The sequence below is a fragment of the Mobula hypostoma genome, chromosome 18 (genome assembly GCF_963921235.1).
Source record: "Mobula hypostoma chromosome 18, sMobHyp1.1, whole genome shotgun sequence".
Lineage (NCBI taxonomy): Eukaryota > Metazoa > Chordata > Chondrichthyes > Myliobatiformes > Myliobatidae > Mobula > Mobula hypostoma.
In genome coordinates, this window is record NC_086114.1 from 8,961,240 (window position 1) to 8,978,262 (window position 17,023).

At 38.5% G+C, this 17,023-nt stretch overlaps 1 protein-coding gene across 3 annotated transcripts in view; it reads left to right on the forward strand.

Moving 5' to 3' along the window:
• LOC134358317 (2-oxoglutarate dehydrogenase-like, mitochondrial) overlaps positions 1-17,023 on the forward strand; it is a 98,547-nt gene that overhangs the window by 45,400 nt on the left and 36,124 nt on the right. For all 3 annotated transcript variants that reach the window (XM_063070416.1, XM_063070418.1, XM_063070417.1), the window contains 2 exons: positions 10,743-10,893; positions 13,471-13,598. In XM_063070416.1, coding sequence (XP_062926486.1) covers positions 10,743-10,893; positions 13,471-13,598 — 279 coding nt within the window. The remainder of the gene's footprint in view (positions 1-10,742; positions 10,894-13,470; positions 13,599-17,023) is intronic.

The window sequence follows — 17,023 nt, forward strand, 5'->3', positions numbered from 1 at the left end:
CAGTGACTGCGCTTGAAGGCGCTGTCCTCCAGTGTTGTCTTGGTGCTGTTTTTCCGATGAGTGCGCTTTTCTTCAGCTGCAAGCCTCAGTTTCTCTTCTCTTTTTAGACCTCTGCGTAGTTCCAGCCTCCAGTGAGAGTGATCGCTTGCGATGTCCTCCCACCTCTCGATGTTCATGTTCAGTGACTTCATGTCTCTCTTGCAGACATCTTTGAAATGAAGATGGGGCTGCCCTTGTGCTCTCTTGTGGAGGTCAGTTCCTCGTACAGCAGGTCTTTCGGGATCCTCCCATCTAACATGCGGTGTACATGGCCCAGCCAGAAGAGATGGCGTTGTTGGAGCAGGGCGAAGAGGCCAGGTATCTGGGCGCAGGCCAGAACCTCATTGTTGGTGACTCAGTCAATCCACGTGATGTCCAGGATGCGTCTCAGGCTGTGAAGGTGGAAGGCGTTGAGATGCCACTCTTGTCTGTAGTAGAGGCTCCAGGTCTCGCTGCAGTAAAGCAGTGTGCTGAGGATGCAGGCCCTGTAGACTGCAACTTTGGTGTGCGTCGTCAGCTTTCTGTTCTCCCAGACTCTCTTTGTCAGCCCGGCGAATGTTGAGGCTGCTCGTCCGTTCCGTCTGTTGATCTCGGGGTCTAGGGAGAGACTGTCCATGACGGTGGAGCCAAGGTATGTAAACTCGTGAACTACCTCCAGCTCGTAGTTGTTAATGGTAATGGCAGGGGGGTGCTCAACGCCTTGGCCCAACATGTTGGTCTTCTTCAGGCTGATGGTCAAGCTGAAGTCCTGGCAGGCTCTTGAGAAGCTGTCCATGAGGCATTGCAGTTACTCTTCAGAGTGTGTTGCCAGTGCCGCGTCATCTGCAAACAACATGTCCCTGATGAGTACTTCACGAACCTTGGTTTTTGCCCTCAGCCAGGACAGACTGAACAGCCTCCCGTCCGATCTGGTGTAGAGGTAGACACCATCAGTTGATGTTCGAAAGGCGTGCTTCAGCATGACTGCGAAGAAGATGCCGAACAGGGTGGGGGCAAGCACACAGCCCTGCTTCACACCGCTGCGGATGTTGAACGTCTCCGAAGAAGAGCCGTCGAACTGAATGATGCCCTTCATGTCTGTGTGGAATGTCTGAACTATCCTGAGGAGCCTTGGGGGACAACCAATCCTGGCGAGGATTTTGAACAGGCCGTCTCTGCTCACAAGGTCGAAAGCCTTCGTGAGGTCAATGAAAGCGACATAAAGTGGTTGCCTTTGCTCTCTGCACTCCTCTTGTAGCTGTCGAAGGGAGAAGATCATGTTGATTGTGGAGCGTTCTGACCTGAAACCACACTAAGACTCGAGATATAACCTTTCGGCTATTTTCTGCAGTCTATTCAGGACCACGCGGGCGAAGACCTTCCCAACGACCTCAGCAAGGAGATTCCCCTGTAGTTGTTACAGTCGCTTCTGTCCCTTTTGTTCTTATGTAGGGTGACAATGTTGCAGTCTCTCATGTCTTGTGACACTGCTTCCTCTATCCAGTACTGGCACAGTAATTCATGCAGGTGGTTTAGCAGGACGCCCTTTGCGCATTTGATGGCCTCTAGTGGAATGCCATCCAATCCTGGTGCCTTCCCAGTGGGCAGGCTGTCGATGGCTTTACTCAGCTCTTCGGCAGTTGGCAATGCATCAAGTTCCTCCATGACAGGCAGGCATTCTACGGCGTCCAGTGTGCTGTCCGAGATGCTGTTTTCTCTGGAGAAGAGTTCAGAGTAATGCTCCACCCGTCTCTCCATCTGCTTGCCTTTGTCATTGATGGTCTCACCTGTTATGTTTTTCAATGGTGCTGTCTTGCTCTGGGTTGTGCCGATGGCTTTCTTGATCCCCTCGTACACTCCACGGATGTTGCCTGTGTCAAATGATGACCGAATGCTTTCGCATAGTTGTAGCCAGTAGTCATTTGCACAGCGCCTGGCTGTTTCCTGGGCCTTGCTTCTTGCTGTACTTAGCGCTTGCAGTGTTGCCTGGTGGGGTGGCGTTTGTGTTCTAGTAGTGCAACATGCTTTACCTCGATGACAATGGTGAGTTTGCTTGAGCTCGGTTCAAACCAGTCCTGTGTCTTGCCCTGTTTCTTCCCGAAGTCCTTGAGTACAATGCTGTGGATAGTGTCCCTGAGAGAGTCTCACCTCTGCTGAGCATCTTCTTCCGGTGAGTCTGCAAGGAGAGCATCCTCCAGTGACTTGATGAACTCCACCACTTTGTCTGAGTGTTGCGTCTTACTGGCATCGATGCGCTGCTTGCCTGGAGGCTTGGCATAGTGCATCTTCTATGGCTGAAGTCTGATCTTGCAGCAAACCAGAGAATGATCCATGTCGCAGTCAGCAGTCTGAAAGGAGCAAGTCATGAGCACATGGGAGTTGGGAATTATAGATGTGTGGAAGGAATTACACCCCACTAGTAAAGATTATACACATTACTCTTTCCCTCATTCAGCCTATTCAAGGATAGACTATTTCTTTATCTTTAATACAGATAGACTCAGGATAAAAGACTGTAATATTGCAACAATTGATCTGTCGGATCATAGCCCAGTCTCTATGTCTCTAATCCTGGCAAGGAAAATGAGGAAAACACTGTGGAGGCTAAACTCACATATACTCAATAACCCAAAAGTAATGGAGAGATTAAGGGGAGAAATCAAAGAATACCTAGACCTTAATGATACGGGAGAAACATCACCAGTGATCTTATGGGATATATTGAAAGCTGTACTGAGAGGGAAAATTATTTCCATTATCACTCACATGAAAAAAAATCAATACACAAAAATTAGCAGACCTTCAAGGAAAATTAAAACAACTTCAAGTTGTAGATAGCAACAAAAGTAATTCAAATTTAAAACAGGAAATTAGGAAATTGCAAAGTGAAATTGACGATATTTATACGTTGGAAACTCAAAGAAATTTTCTTTACCTGAGACAAAAGAATTATGAAGTAGGAGGTAAATCAGCTAGTTTACTAGCATATAAGTTACGAAAACAACAAGCAGTCAATACAATTCATAAAATAAAGAATCCAAAGACAAAGCTTGTGGAACGAGTACAATAGGGAAAATTCAAGAGAGTTTTGAAACATATTATCGAGAGCTGTACTCCCAACCCTGGGCCTCCAGTGAACCCTATATAGACAGTTTATTGAATTCTTTAGATCTACCTAAACTTACAGATTTACAAAATGAAAGTCTATTAGAACCAGTAACTGCCAAAGAACTGAATGTGGCCATCTCTAGGTTAAAGGCTGGAAAGTCCCCGGGTTCAGATGGGTTTACCTCAGAGTGGTACAAATCCCTGAAGTCACAGTTAGCCCCATTACTACTTAACACCTTTAATTGGATCTTACAGAGAAGAGAAACTCCACCTTCCTGGAGAGAAGCGATTATTTCAGTTATTCCTAAAGAGGGTAAAGATAAATTAGAATGTGGCAATTATCGGCCAATTAGTGTTCTTAATTTAGATTACAAACTATTTACATCTATATTAGCGAGCAGATTGGAAAAGCTCTTACTTGGCCTAATCCATTTAGACCAGACTGGATGTATTCAACAAAGACAAACACAGGACAACATAAGGAGAACTCTACACATATTAGAACAGGTTAATAAGAACGAGACAGAGACAATGGTAGTAGGATTAGACGCTGAGAAAGCTTTTGATTCGTTTAGTTGGGCATTCCTATACAGAGTGTTAGGAAGATTCGGCTTTCAAGAAAAGTTTATTAAAGTAATCCAGACTCTATATGACAGCCCTACAGCTCGAATTAAGATAAATGGGGACCTCTCTGACTCCTTTATTTTAGAGAGAGGCACTAGACAGGGATGCCCAATTTCTCCTCTCCTTTTTGCGCTATATATTGAACCACTTGCCCAACCAATAAGACAGAGCGAAATCGTAAGAGGTATCAAGGTGGCAGGGATTGAACAGAAAGTGGTGTTATTCGCAGATGATGTTTTAGTCTATCTGAGTGAACCAGAAAAATCATTTATAGGGTTGACTTTGGGAAAATATCAGGTTATAAAATAAATGTAAAGAAAACGCAGGTTATGTCCCTAAATTATATACCATCCAAAAAATTGCAGGATACATATGATCTTAAGTGGGAAGCTAAACCATTAAAATATTTAGGAATAACCCTGCCGAAGGATCTTTCAACACTGTCACAGGTAAATTATGGGTCATTAATCTCAGAGATAAAAGCAGATATGCATAGATGGAATCTTATCCCCTTTTTAAGTTTAAATTCAAGGATAAATACTATAAAAATGAATATTCTTCCTCGGTTACTGTATCTTTTCCGTACTTTACCTGTGGAGGTGGATGATAATCAATTCAGGGAATGGGACAAATGGATTTCTCGCTTCATTTGGCAAGGAAAGAAACCTAGAATTTGATATAACACCTTACACTTAGGGAAGGAAGGAGGAGGTATGGTTCTTCCTTGCCTGAGAAATTATTTTTATGCCTCACAGATAACCCCTCTGTTATATTGGTGTAATAGGGAATATAAGACTAGAGGGAAGGAAATAGAATTTGGATTGGTTGACAGTTTTCCTCTACAGGCCTCAATAGCTGACAAGGGATTGATGGCCCATTTGGAAAAATTTAAAAACAGATAAATCTTACATTAAAAATATGGCAGAAGGTGGTTAATTCATGTGGAATTAATAACATGCTAAAACTCTTCAGATGGTGTGCATATGATACCGAATTCCTTCCCAACAGAGGAGATAAAAGATTTGAATTATGGATAAAGAAAGGTCTTACAACCTACCTCTCATTTATACATAAAAGAGTATTGCAAAGTTTCCAAATCCTGCAGGACAAACATGGCCTAGAACACAATGACTTTTTTAGGTACCTTCAAGTACGAAATTATGTTAACCAGAGTTGTAGATATACAGACCTATCAACAGCAGAATTAGAATTTTTCAAGATTCTTAATTCGGCTTGTGGTTCAATACCTAGTAAATCAGTTTCTCGATTATATAATGCACTCTCCCGTGCTAAAAATGTAAACACATTGTATATTAAAGAGAAGTGGGAGAAAGAAGCGGGGTTGGTACTTTCAGAGGAGGCTTTGGGGGAAAATATGCAGCTTTCAGTGGTCTTCGACTAATTCTTTGACTTGGAGAGAACATTGTTGGAAAAATATTATAAGATACTTTTAAGACCCCATATCAGGAAAAATATAAAGATACAAACGTGACGTGTTGGAGAAAGTGCAGCTCCAAGGAGGCAAAAATTTCCATATTTTCTGGGATTGTCTTAAATTAAGTCTATATTGGGAAGGTATTCATAGAACATTAGTTAAGGTATTTAGGACCCAGATACCTCTGAACTTTGAGACGTTCTATTTGGGGCATGTATTGTTTCTTGAACAGAAGGAAGACATAAAGTTGCTGCAGGCCCTTTTAGCGGCAAGTAAGAAATCAATCACTAGAAAGTGGCTAAATCCAATACCACCTACATTAGAAGATTGGCACAAAATTATCTTGGAAATATTTAAAATGGAAAAGTTGACTTACTCCCTGAGAATTCAAAAAGAAAAATTTTATCAAATCTGGAATAAATGGATTGAATATATAACCCCAATGCGAGCAGACTTTAGATGAATCTCCTAATGATTTATACTGCTCTTCTCATCAATACAGTAATATTGCTAATGTAAGCACCCCTAGTCTAAATGTTTACTGTTTTTGTCTTTTTTTTGTTTGGAAAATAGAGAATTAATACAAGTAAAGGAAAAGATTTGGGTAAGGGATAAAAAATGATAAAATTAAGTAAATAAGTACATAGGGATCAGATAATTATGTCTGGGGGCAGGAGCAAGCATGAACAAGTTAGGATATAAACACCTACAATGGTTGTTACATAGGCTTACACACAACATTTTGGACCAGAAGAAGTGATCCAGAAGAGATGTATGGAAACGATTACTAATCCACTATTATTACTACTTTCCTTAACAATTAACACCATTACTTAGCCTAATAGATTAGAATTTCTACTGTACATAATTATCTATTTAAGAGTCTAATTTCTTTTTATACCATCTCAGTGTACTTAAGAATGTATAAATAATTATAGTTTTATACATATAAAAAAATGGAAAAAGTTATACATGTGAAAAAAGTACATGATACTTGTGAATTCCTTATCCAAATAAAAATAAAATTAAAAAAAAATACTCTCATCGTTTGGAAATGAGTATTTTAACTTAAATTAAAAAAAAAATAGAATCTATTACACTTATGAAATTTTGTATTTAATTCTTGGCATTGATCTTAAATACATGTTCCAATTTTTTTCTCAGGCTCAGTAAAATAGTTAAAGGCTTAATTTAACATTGTGTGCTTTCTTTCCTGGTCTACTCTCCGTGAGGTGATTAACTACTCAGTCAGTTTGATGACCTTACAGCTCTTAGACTGATACCAGACGACTAATAGTGGAAAAAGAGGTCACTAGGGCTGAGGGCAGCTTCCTTTAGAAGCTACCAGGGAGCACTGTTATTGCCCCGACTGTAAAACAGGAGCTAATTGCAAGGCAGTAGGGGAGGGAAAGATGCCACTGCTAAGAAACTAAATTTCTACAATTTTATTTGTACTGGTGTCAGAGCTACAATTTATTGCAAGTTTTCAGTTTTGCTTGGAAAGATTGTTCATCTGCATTACTGCTGAAGTAGTAAATTTGATATGGTGTCAATAAGTGTTTGGTTTATGAATGAAAGGTTTACTCGGGTTCCATGAAATTACTCTTCCCATTTTACTGTGCGTACATTGTTCCAGGTGGAGATGTAAACAGCGGCCCATCCTTAGTGGTAATTGTCTGTGCAGTTATTCTAATCACAGACTTATTTCCAGGAAACCATTACAGCTTCATACCATGAGAAATTCTCCAGAGTAATATTTCACCAAAATCACATTTTCCTTTCTGCACATTTTGGATCTATAGTATGGAACTAAAATATACTGGATCTTGTAATGCATGAAATAGAAGGACGATATAATATGAGAAGACTGTAGGATACAACTGAGTCAATCTCTAGAAATTCAAATTAAGCACTCAGGGTTTTATTACTTCTGGGAAGCAATAGGATTAAATAAATGTTTTGAATACATGTCCAAGGGAGCCATAGTTCTCCTAAAGCTATTATCCTGTTTGTTATTCATCTGACATATTTTGCACAGACTATTTTAGCATTGACATATAACAACCAATGGCTGTTTATTAATTATGTTACTTATTTTCATGTGCTTAACAAGATATTAAAACCCTCCTTAATAATATTATTTGAAGAACATTTCTGTATGAGCTTTCATTAGATTTTATTGTACATTTAAGCATATGCTACTAATAAATTTGACAGACTGACTTCATTATTTGAATTCAAATGGTACCGAAAGCATTTGTGATTTACAACAATATTATGTAATCACAGCACTCTAAATGCCTCTGCTCTGCGGTGATCATTGAGCATGGATATTTATCAGCGTGTCATCTATTCACATTGCCTGTTCCATATTCTGAAAATGTTTGTTGGAAGCTTATTCCATACTCAGTTGTCCTTCAATACCGATAATTTCAACAAATTTTAATTTTTTTTGTTTGTGATATGGGCAATATTTTAAATTCTAAATTTGGACTGCACTTAAAATTGATTTTGTATGGGTACCCAAAAGGCTTAGATAGTAATTCCATTGATGGGTCAGTGTTGGAACATTCACTGACATAAACACAAGAGATTCTACAGATGCTAGAAATCTTGAACAAAATGCACAATGTTTTTAAAAACAAAATAAGTATTATTCATAATTTAAAAACTATTTACAAGAATAAGCTGTTCAATACCTTTTCATTCTTTACATTCATAGTCAATGCTTTCTGTAGTGTTCTATTACATTCACACACATCAATAACACTGCTGCCATTGATGTAGCACTCTGGGGTGGTGTAATAATGGAGGGGCTTCCTCTCTCAACCTATCCCCTCCCCACTCCAGTAGAAAAAGAATCTTATACTGTGGTCTTTCTCCACCGAGCCCTTGCAAAGGTTGCATCAAGTTACAGTGCATCCCTCAGCACATCCTCCTGCAGCCTGGAATGTGCCAGTTGGCAACATTTTTCATGGACATCTCGATATAATACACCAAAATGCTGGAGGAGCCCATCCTCTATGAAGGGAATAAACAGTTCACTTTCCAGTCAAGGTCCTTTGTCAGGATTGGAAAGGAAGGATTAGAAGCCAGAATAAAGAAGGGAAGGAGTACAAGCTGGCAGGTGATAGGTGAGACCAGGTGAGGGGAAGGTCAGTGGGGGAGGGAGATTAAGTAAGAAGCTGAGAGGTGATAGATGGAAGAGGTAATGGGCTGAAGAAGAGTATTACTGGAAGACATTGCCTTGAATACAGCTGATTTTTTCTCAGCTATGTTGTGACTGACTAACTGAGTCTACAGAAGTTGTAAATGGGAGATATAACATCTTTATTAAATACAGCATATCTGGATAGAATCTAGATTTCTTCCTGACGCTGTTCTGTAGTTTTTGAATATTAAGCTATCATTTCATTGACTTACAATCACCCTCTTAATTTTAACATTTTTGAATATTGGCAGGTAATTTTGAAGAATGATGTATTTACAGTGTAGCATATCCCAACTTGCAGAATTCCTTCAAGTATTCATTACTGAATGACAGCTGGTCAAAAGCTTCCTAGCATAAACTCCAGACATGCAAAATATACCATATTAGTTACAGTGTTGAGGGATAGCTCTCTAAATGTACAACGAGCCAAAATGTTAAGTGACAAAACGGACCTGAACTTTGAACTTTGCATTAAGTAGTAGGGATATGCCTTTAGTATGCATTAATACAGGAGGTGGCCACTTAATGTTGTCTCTGTTTGCATCTGGAAGTTTTCAATGATCATTAATTAACACGAGCATTCATCTATTGTCTTCCTTCACGTGAGGGGTTCCCAATATTTTCTATGCCATGGACCAATACAATGGTCCGTGAACCCCAGGTTGGGAACCCTAGCTCTACATAGTTTCAATGATATGGAATTAGAATGCTCCACCCCATTGTAGGTTTCAATGGCCTATGAAGTACCAGTTGAATTTAAATTGTGAACAGATTTTATTTACTCTAGGCTGGTTCTCATTTTAATTAATTATCTGCTCTCTATAATTTCATAACTCCAGAATAATCACCAACAAGCTACACAGTTTATTGGGGGAAAGAGAATATAATATTTGACAGCAATGTTCTCTGTAGCTACAGTGGTTATCCAGTCACTATGACAGAAGAGTATATGTGGTTGCTGGGTGAGGGCAGAATTGAGTGCTACAGTGTTCAACATGTTGATTAGTTCTGCCTGTCGTATATGCTGAAACGTTTTAATTCCCAGAGAGCTGAGCCTGTTTATGGGATGGAACCTTGCACAAGCCTCAATTTTAGAAGAGGAGTAAAGGAAGAAATGTGCAAGTTGCTGAGTGTCATCTATATACTGGCATATATTGATGATGGAAGCATCTATATTTCATTAGCAGTTTAAGATTTGGTATGTCACCAAAAACACTTGCAACTTTCTACAGATGTACTGTGGAGAGCATTCTAACTGGCTGTATCACTATTTGGTATGGGGACGCCACTGCACAGAATCAAAGTAAGGTGCAAAGAATTGTAAAATTAGCCAGCTCCATCACGGGCACTGGTCTCCATAGTATCTAGGTCATCTTCAAGGAGTGGTGCCTCAGAAAAGTGGCATCCATCATTTCATGACATATGCCAGTGATATTAAACATAACTCAGATTAAAACCACCAATAAGTTCAAAAGCAATTGTGGAAATGCTTTGTGAATCAATGTTAACCATTTATAAAGACTAACTTAAAGAAAATTGTTTTGATATGTAGTCATAATTGCTATTCTACTTTAAGTGTTTTACATTGATTTCTGCTTGGCAGGAGGAACCTTGATCCATATACTGTATCTGCAAAAGTTGACATTTTTTTAAATCTCTTATAACTTGTAATTGGATTCTTACTACTCAGGGATCCTTAAGGATTTTGACATACAGGAGCATTTCTCCACAGTTGTTCTTGACTATTAACCATTTAAACTGGTTATATTTTAGCTAAGCCTCTCTTGAAATTAGCATTATATTTCACTTATTGTGCTGTGCAGAGAAGACATACGCCTGTGTCTAGAGCTTTTTAGATGGTCTCAGGACATCCAGTCAATTACATGCAGTATTTTTCTATAGTTAATTGTGACTGGCAGCCTGTATCCACCAAGGAACTGCAAACAGCAAAAAGGATCAGTGATTAGTTAACGTGCAGTTGGTGGTGTTGGCTGAAGGAAGAAGGAAATATGCTTTGAGATCCTTTAAATCTAGTCGACTGTACAATATATTAATTTTCCCCCGTGCACTGCTTCAGCACTGAGCTCAAATTCTATCTCGTATCATCTAATTTCTGGAGAGGATTTCAAATCTGACTCACCATGAACAAGCTGCCACTAAGAAAGGTGAACCATGTACAATTTAAAAATAAAACAATAATCTAACATTATGAAATTAATGAATCATAGGCTTTGACAAACTAGAATTAAAAGGTTAGGAAAAATCTAGTATTGATCATTGTGGCATCTGTATTAATTTCATGAACACTTCGTTAATTACCTAAACAGCTCTTTATACTTTTTTCAGGTTTGTCTCGGATTTTGAATGGACGAGCAGAGATGATCAAGAATCAAGTGGTTGATTGGGCCCTGGCAGAGTACATGGCATTTGGTTCTCTACTGAAAGAAGGAATTCATGTTAGGCTTAGTGGACAAGATGTTGAACGAGGTACCTTCAGGTAAACATTTTGCAGAATCCCAGCACACCTACTTCCCTTTTTGTGTTAAGTCCCACCGAAAGCGGCTAGAATCATTTGTCTGGTGTTGCCTTTTGAAGGTCATGTCATGATCTAGTCCTCATGTTCTATAATTCAGGAATGTAGAATATTGTGATTCACAGATTGGGGGCTGATGTATCCGCACTGAATGTTGAAAGGCCTAGATAGAGTGAATGTGGAGAGCATGTTTCCTACAGTGGGGGAGGCTTAAGACCAGAGGGCACAGCCCCTCAAAGTAGAGGGACGTCCATTTAGAATGGAGATGAGGTGGAATTTTCTTTAGCCAGATGGTGGTGAGTTGGTGGAATTTGTTGCCACAGTGACCATGGAGGCCAGGTCACTGGGTGCATTTGAGACCGGAGGTTGATAGGTTTTTGACTAGTCAGGGTATGAAAGGTTATGGGAAGAAGGCAGGAGATGGGTTGAGAAGGAAATGGATCAGTCATGATGAAATGGAGAAGCATACTTGATAGGCCGAATGGCCTAATTCTGCTCCTGTGTCTGATCAACATATATAAAATACTGAAGGAACTCAGCAGGCCAGGCAGCATCTACAGACAAGAGTACAGCAGTGCCCGAAATGTTGACCATACTCTCTTCCATAGATGCTGCCTTGCTGCTGAGTTCCCCAGCATTTTGTGTGTTGCTCGGATTTCCAGCATCTGCAGATTTTTTTCTTGTTTCTGCACCTATATCTTATGATTTTATGGTCTGACAAATATGTGTGACAATCTGCTCAGGAAATCATTGCGCACGATCCCCCCACTCCCTTCTCCCGAAGAATGTCCTGTAATGCAGTCTCTTGAAGGCAGAGGTTGATGGATTTTTAATTAATCAGGGCATGAAGAATTACAGAGAGAAGGCAGGGAACTGGAGCTGAGAGGAAAACAGGTCATCCATGGTGAAATGGTGGAGAAGAGTCTATGGACAAAGTGGTCTAATTTCTGCTCCTATATCTTATGAACTTGAAGCATGCTAGAAATTGTCATTTATCATCAGTAAATAGTTATCCTGATATTTAAATATTATTCATTGTGTTACGAAATGTAACACTTTAGCAACTATGCAATAACTATAAAAGTCTCTACTCCATAAAAAAAACTAAGTTCTGAACTGATATTTGTTAAAAGTATGTGAGTTTTGTTTACAAAATTAAACACATTTGATATATTTATTCTTAGCACTACTAGTTAACTAATTTTTAAACAAATCCTCACACCTTACTTTCAGACTTACCAGGAACTAAATAAATTTGTCAAGCTGTTTATGCCTAAGTTTTGGGTTGCATGATATTTTACCTTTCAATGGAATTGGATCTGTGTTTCGATGGGCTATAAGCATGTATGTAAAGATTCCGTTTGAGGCACTTCTAGAATCATTGAAGAAAACTAATTTCAGGTACTTAATGCACACCAAGGAAAACAGTTCAATTTGAGCCAAATTATAGACATGATTTAATTGTTGAACAATGTAAAAATTGACTAAAATCTTTCAACCTCTTTTTCGTTGCATACCCTAAAACACATTATCAATTATGCCTTGGCCTTTCACTTCCAGAAAATTAAATTAAAATTAAGTCACGTATAAATAGAAAATGCTGAAAGATGCCAATGGGTCAGGCAACATTTGTGGAAATATGAGCAGTTAACGTTTTGGATCTGAATCTTTCGTAAGAACTGAGAAAAGGAGAAAAAAAATTGGTCTCTGTAGCAGAGAAGTTAGGAGAGAATAATGGATGGAACAGAGGCAATTTCCCAGATTGGTTGAAATAATGAGGTATTTAAGCTCCTTTTTCTGTGTAATGTGATAGTAAAGATATAAAGTCTGTTATGTTTCCCCCCGGGATCAATAAAGTATGACTATGACTATGTGTATAGTCTTGCTTGCTGAACACATTCCAGTGGCCAAATGAAAGAAAATGGATAAAAATGACTGGCAAACAAAAATAACAAGTCCTGATACAAACAAAGAAAAAGCAAGATATCTCAAGTTGGAGAGCTTGATGTTAAGTCCTGCAGACTGCAACATGCACAGGTGAAAGATGAGATTGTTCCTCAAGCTGGCTTTTGGACCACATGTAGCAGCTGGGAGACCAGAGAAAAAGAGCAGGAATAGCATGGTGAATTAAAATGGTAACTTGATGCTTACATTCACTGAGCACAAGTGTTTCACAAGGCAATTGCAGCATCTGCAGCTTTTTCATTAAATATTTTCATTTAAGAATATTGTTTTTTTTAAACTTTCAAATTAGTTGCAGGCAGAAGGGCCTATTCCTGCTTATGTCCTATAAGATGAGCCAAATTTAACCAGTTAAAGTTGTTATGGCGATTAATTAAATTAATATTTTTCATTTGATAGTTCTGCTTTTTGGTAGTCAAGTTGTTTTGCAGGTAAATAAATGATGTATTAGTATTTTAAAATCTGAGCCTCTATTACATTAAACGCAGAAGTGAAATCTTTTGATCACAGTACATTATTTGCTGCTCACTAGAGTGCATCTTGTCTAGATTTTATTGTCAAATATTATTGCTTTCACAGCCATCGCCATCATGTTTTACATGATCAAGAGGTAGATAAGAAGACTTGTGTGCCCATGAATCATATGTGGCCAAACCAAGCTCCTTACACAGTTTGTAACAGTTCACTTTCTGAATTTGGTGTCTTGGGTATGTTAAATGCTTTTAATATTTGTTTTTGCTATTGACTACAAGAAGTACTGGACTCTTACTTTTTTTAAAAAACTGTCATGACAGCAATCTGTACAAGCTTATGCATATTCAGAGATTTAATTATGATTGCTTGGGTGGGATTGTGTTTATTCATAGGGAAAGTTAATTTATGAAGCCATTTTCTGTTTTGTAAAGGTGACAAATTATTCCTTTTATATTTATGTGAATGTAATTTTTTTAATATTACAATATTTGATTTAAATTACTGCAGTGATTTCCTTAAATTGTATTCTTTTTCTGCAGTGTCATTTTATTCTATTTGCTTTATGTACAAATAAAATTGCCCCTATGACTGTTGCTTATTAGTACTGAATTAGAAATAGTTTCACCCTGGGGTCATTCTCACTAGTTTGAGACTGCTTAATCTCATTTCACAAGAGTCTGTTCACTTTGACCCAGTACATAATCCACTAAACTAGAAATAATATTCTGCTGTATAATCTATTATACCATCCATTTCCCTTTAACTCTTCCTAATTAAAAACATGCAGTGCATTTTTAGTTATTTTTACAAATAAACTTTCACTTGGATTGGCATTGATTCTAATTAGTGTATTAACATTAAGTGGTTCTATTATAGGTAAGAATCCAGAGCTTCAAGTTGTCTTGCTGACCTGAAAAACTGTGGGGAAAATACAATGCTAAAATTATCTGAGTATGCCTGAGGTTAGGTGCTTAACCATGTCGGCTGTTTTGTTTCAATTTGAAGCTGTTGGATCCACCATACTTTGTCACAGTTTTTTTATTATAATTAAAAACAGTAATATTATACCCAGATTTTTGACATTTTAATTAGTTCTGCCATTTTCTTACACTTTCTTTGTTATACACTATTTTGAGTATTTCTATATACTTCGTTTTATAATAATGTGTTCTATTTCTATAATGCTTCTGTATTGACTGAAAAACTGTTACGTTATTATGTTCGTTTCTCTGTCTTGAGAGACATTTGTTTACACTTTTGCTGATAAATGTACTTCTTAAAAAATTGAATTTTAATCATTAGTTTTTATTTACAGACAATTTTGGGTGCTGTATCACATCCATAAACATAATGAACATTTTACTCCTGGTAGAAGCACTTTACTGCAAGAGTATTTATATTTTGTGACTTTTCAGTGTTGGCAGTGGAATTAATCAATCCTCAGATTATTGCAGAAGACTTTGTATTTAAGTGAATTTCAAGAATCAATTATAGATATTTTTGGGCTTTTCCCAATTGGTTTACTACTTTGCTGACGTCAAATTCCATGCACATTGTGAAGTAACCCAGTGAAATGGAATTAGAATGGAGTTGTGGGAATTTCCATGGTTCTCTTGTGTGTCAAATAAGCAGGCACAAGGCAAAGACAATTGCAAAAATATTTAGAAATGGTTAGGCTTCCAGATGTTACTCTGTAATACTGTCATCTATTTAGAAATTGGATGCTTTCTGTCATGCGAGTGTTGAGTGCAAAATGAGCCCTTATGCTTATCAAACTCTCTAGTGGGACAATTTTCTGCAATGGCTGATGTGTACCGATCTAAGTAAAATCTCACTTGTAACAGAACTGCAAATCTAGCTGACGTGCAAGATTTTGGGGGGAGATTCTGTTTTTTGGACATTTTCACAATAATTAGTTCTGAAAGAGGTGGCTGAAGAGGTCATGGAGGCATTAGTAATGATGTTTCAAGAATCACTAGATTCTGGAATGGTTCCAGATGATTGCATATGTCACTCCATTGTTCAAGAAGGGGGAGAGGCAGAAGAAAGAAAACTCTTGGCCAGTTTGACCTCAGTGGTTGGGAAGATGTTGGAGTGGATTACCAAGGATGAGTCGGTACTTGGAGGCACATGATAAAATAGGCTTGGTCAGCATGGTTTCTTCAAGGGGAAAATCTTGCTTGACAAAACTGTTGAAATTCTTTGAAGAAATAATACACAGAATAGACAAATGAAAATCAGTTGATGTTGTGTACTTGGATTTTCAGAAGGACTTTGACAAGATGCTACACCTGAGACTGGTTAACAAGCTACGTATCCATGGTATTACAGGAAAGATTCAAGCATGGATAAAGCAGTGGCTGATTGGCAGGAGGCAAAGAGCAGAAATAAAGGGAGCCTTTTCTGACTGGCTGCCGGTGACTGTTGGTGTTCCACAAGGGTCTGTGTTGGGACCGATTCTTTTTACGTTATATGTCAGTGATTTGGATGATGGAATTGATGGCTTTGTTGAAAAGTTTACAGATGAAATGAGGATAGGTGGAGGGGCAGGTAGTTTTGAGGAATTAGAGAGGCTACAGAAGGACTTAGGTTAGGAGAATGGGCAAAGAAATGGCAAATAGAATACGGTGTCAGGAAGTGTATGGTCATGCACTTTGGTGGAAGAAATGAAAGGGTTGATTATTTTCTAAATGGAGAGAAAATATGAAAAAACTGAGGTGCAAGCGGATTTGGGAGTCCTTGAGCAGGATTCCCTAAAGGTTAATTTGCAGGTTGAATCTGTAGAGAGGAAAGCAAATGCAATGTTAGCATTTATTTCAAGAGGACTAGAATATTAAAGCAAAGATGTTGAGATTTTATAAAGCTCTGGTGAGGCCTCCCTCGATGTATTGTGTGCAGTTTTGGGCCTCTTGTCTTAGAAAGCTAAATCTGGAAAGGGTTCATATGAGGTTCACAAAAATGATTCCAGGATTGAATTGTCATCTAAAGAGCATTCGATGGCTCTGGGCATGTATTCACTGGAATTCAGAAGAATGAAGGGTGACCTCATTGAAACCTTCCGAATAGTAAAAGGCCTTGATAGTGTGGATGTGGAGAAGATGTTTCCTATGGTGGGAGAGTCTAAGACCAGAGGACACAGCCTCAGAATAGAGGGTTGTCCTTTTAGAACAGAGGTGAAGAGGAATTTCTTTAACCAGAGAGTGGCAAATCTGTGGAATTCTTTGCCACAGGCAGCTATGGTGGTTAAGTCTTTGCGTATAAGGCAGAGAAAGATAGATTCTTGATCAATCAGGGCATGAAGGGATATGGGGAGAAGGCATGAGAATGGGGCTGAGGAGGAAATTGGATCAACCATGATAAATGGCAGAGCAGATTCGATGGGCCAAATGGCCTAATTCTGCTCCCATATCTTGTGGTCTTGTGTATTTTAGTATCCCTGAGAAGTGATGTTAAATAGGTTATATTGCCAAACACCCCCGAATGATCTCCCTCAAGTTCCTTGTTTGTATGAAAAGCTTTTTAATGCAGGATAAGTTCACAGGATAAACTCAGTTTGGTTTTTGATATGATACTTTCGAATAAGTTGGACAGCTGGTCTCATTCCTACCATGACTCCATCCCTATCCCAAGCACTAATGTTACTTCAAGAATAGCCAAA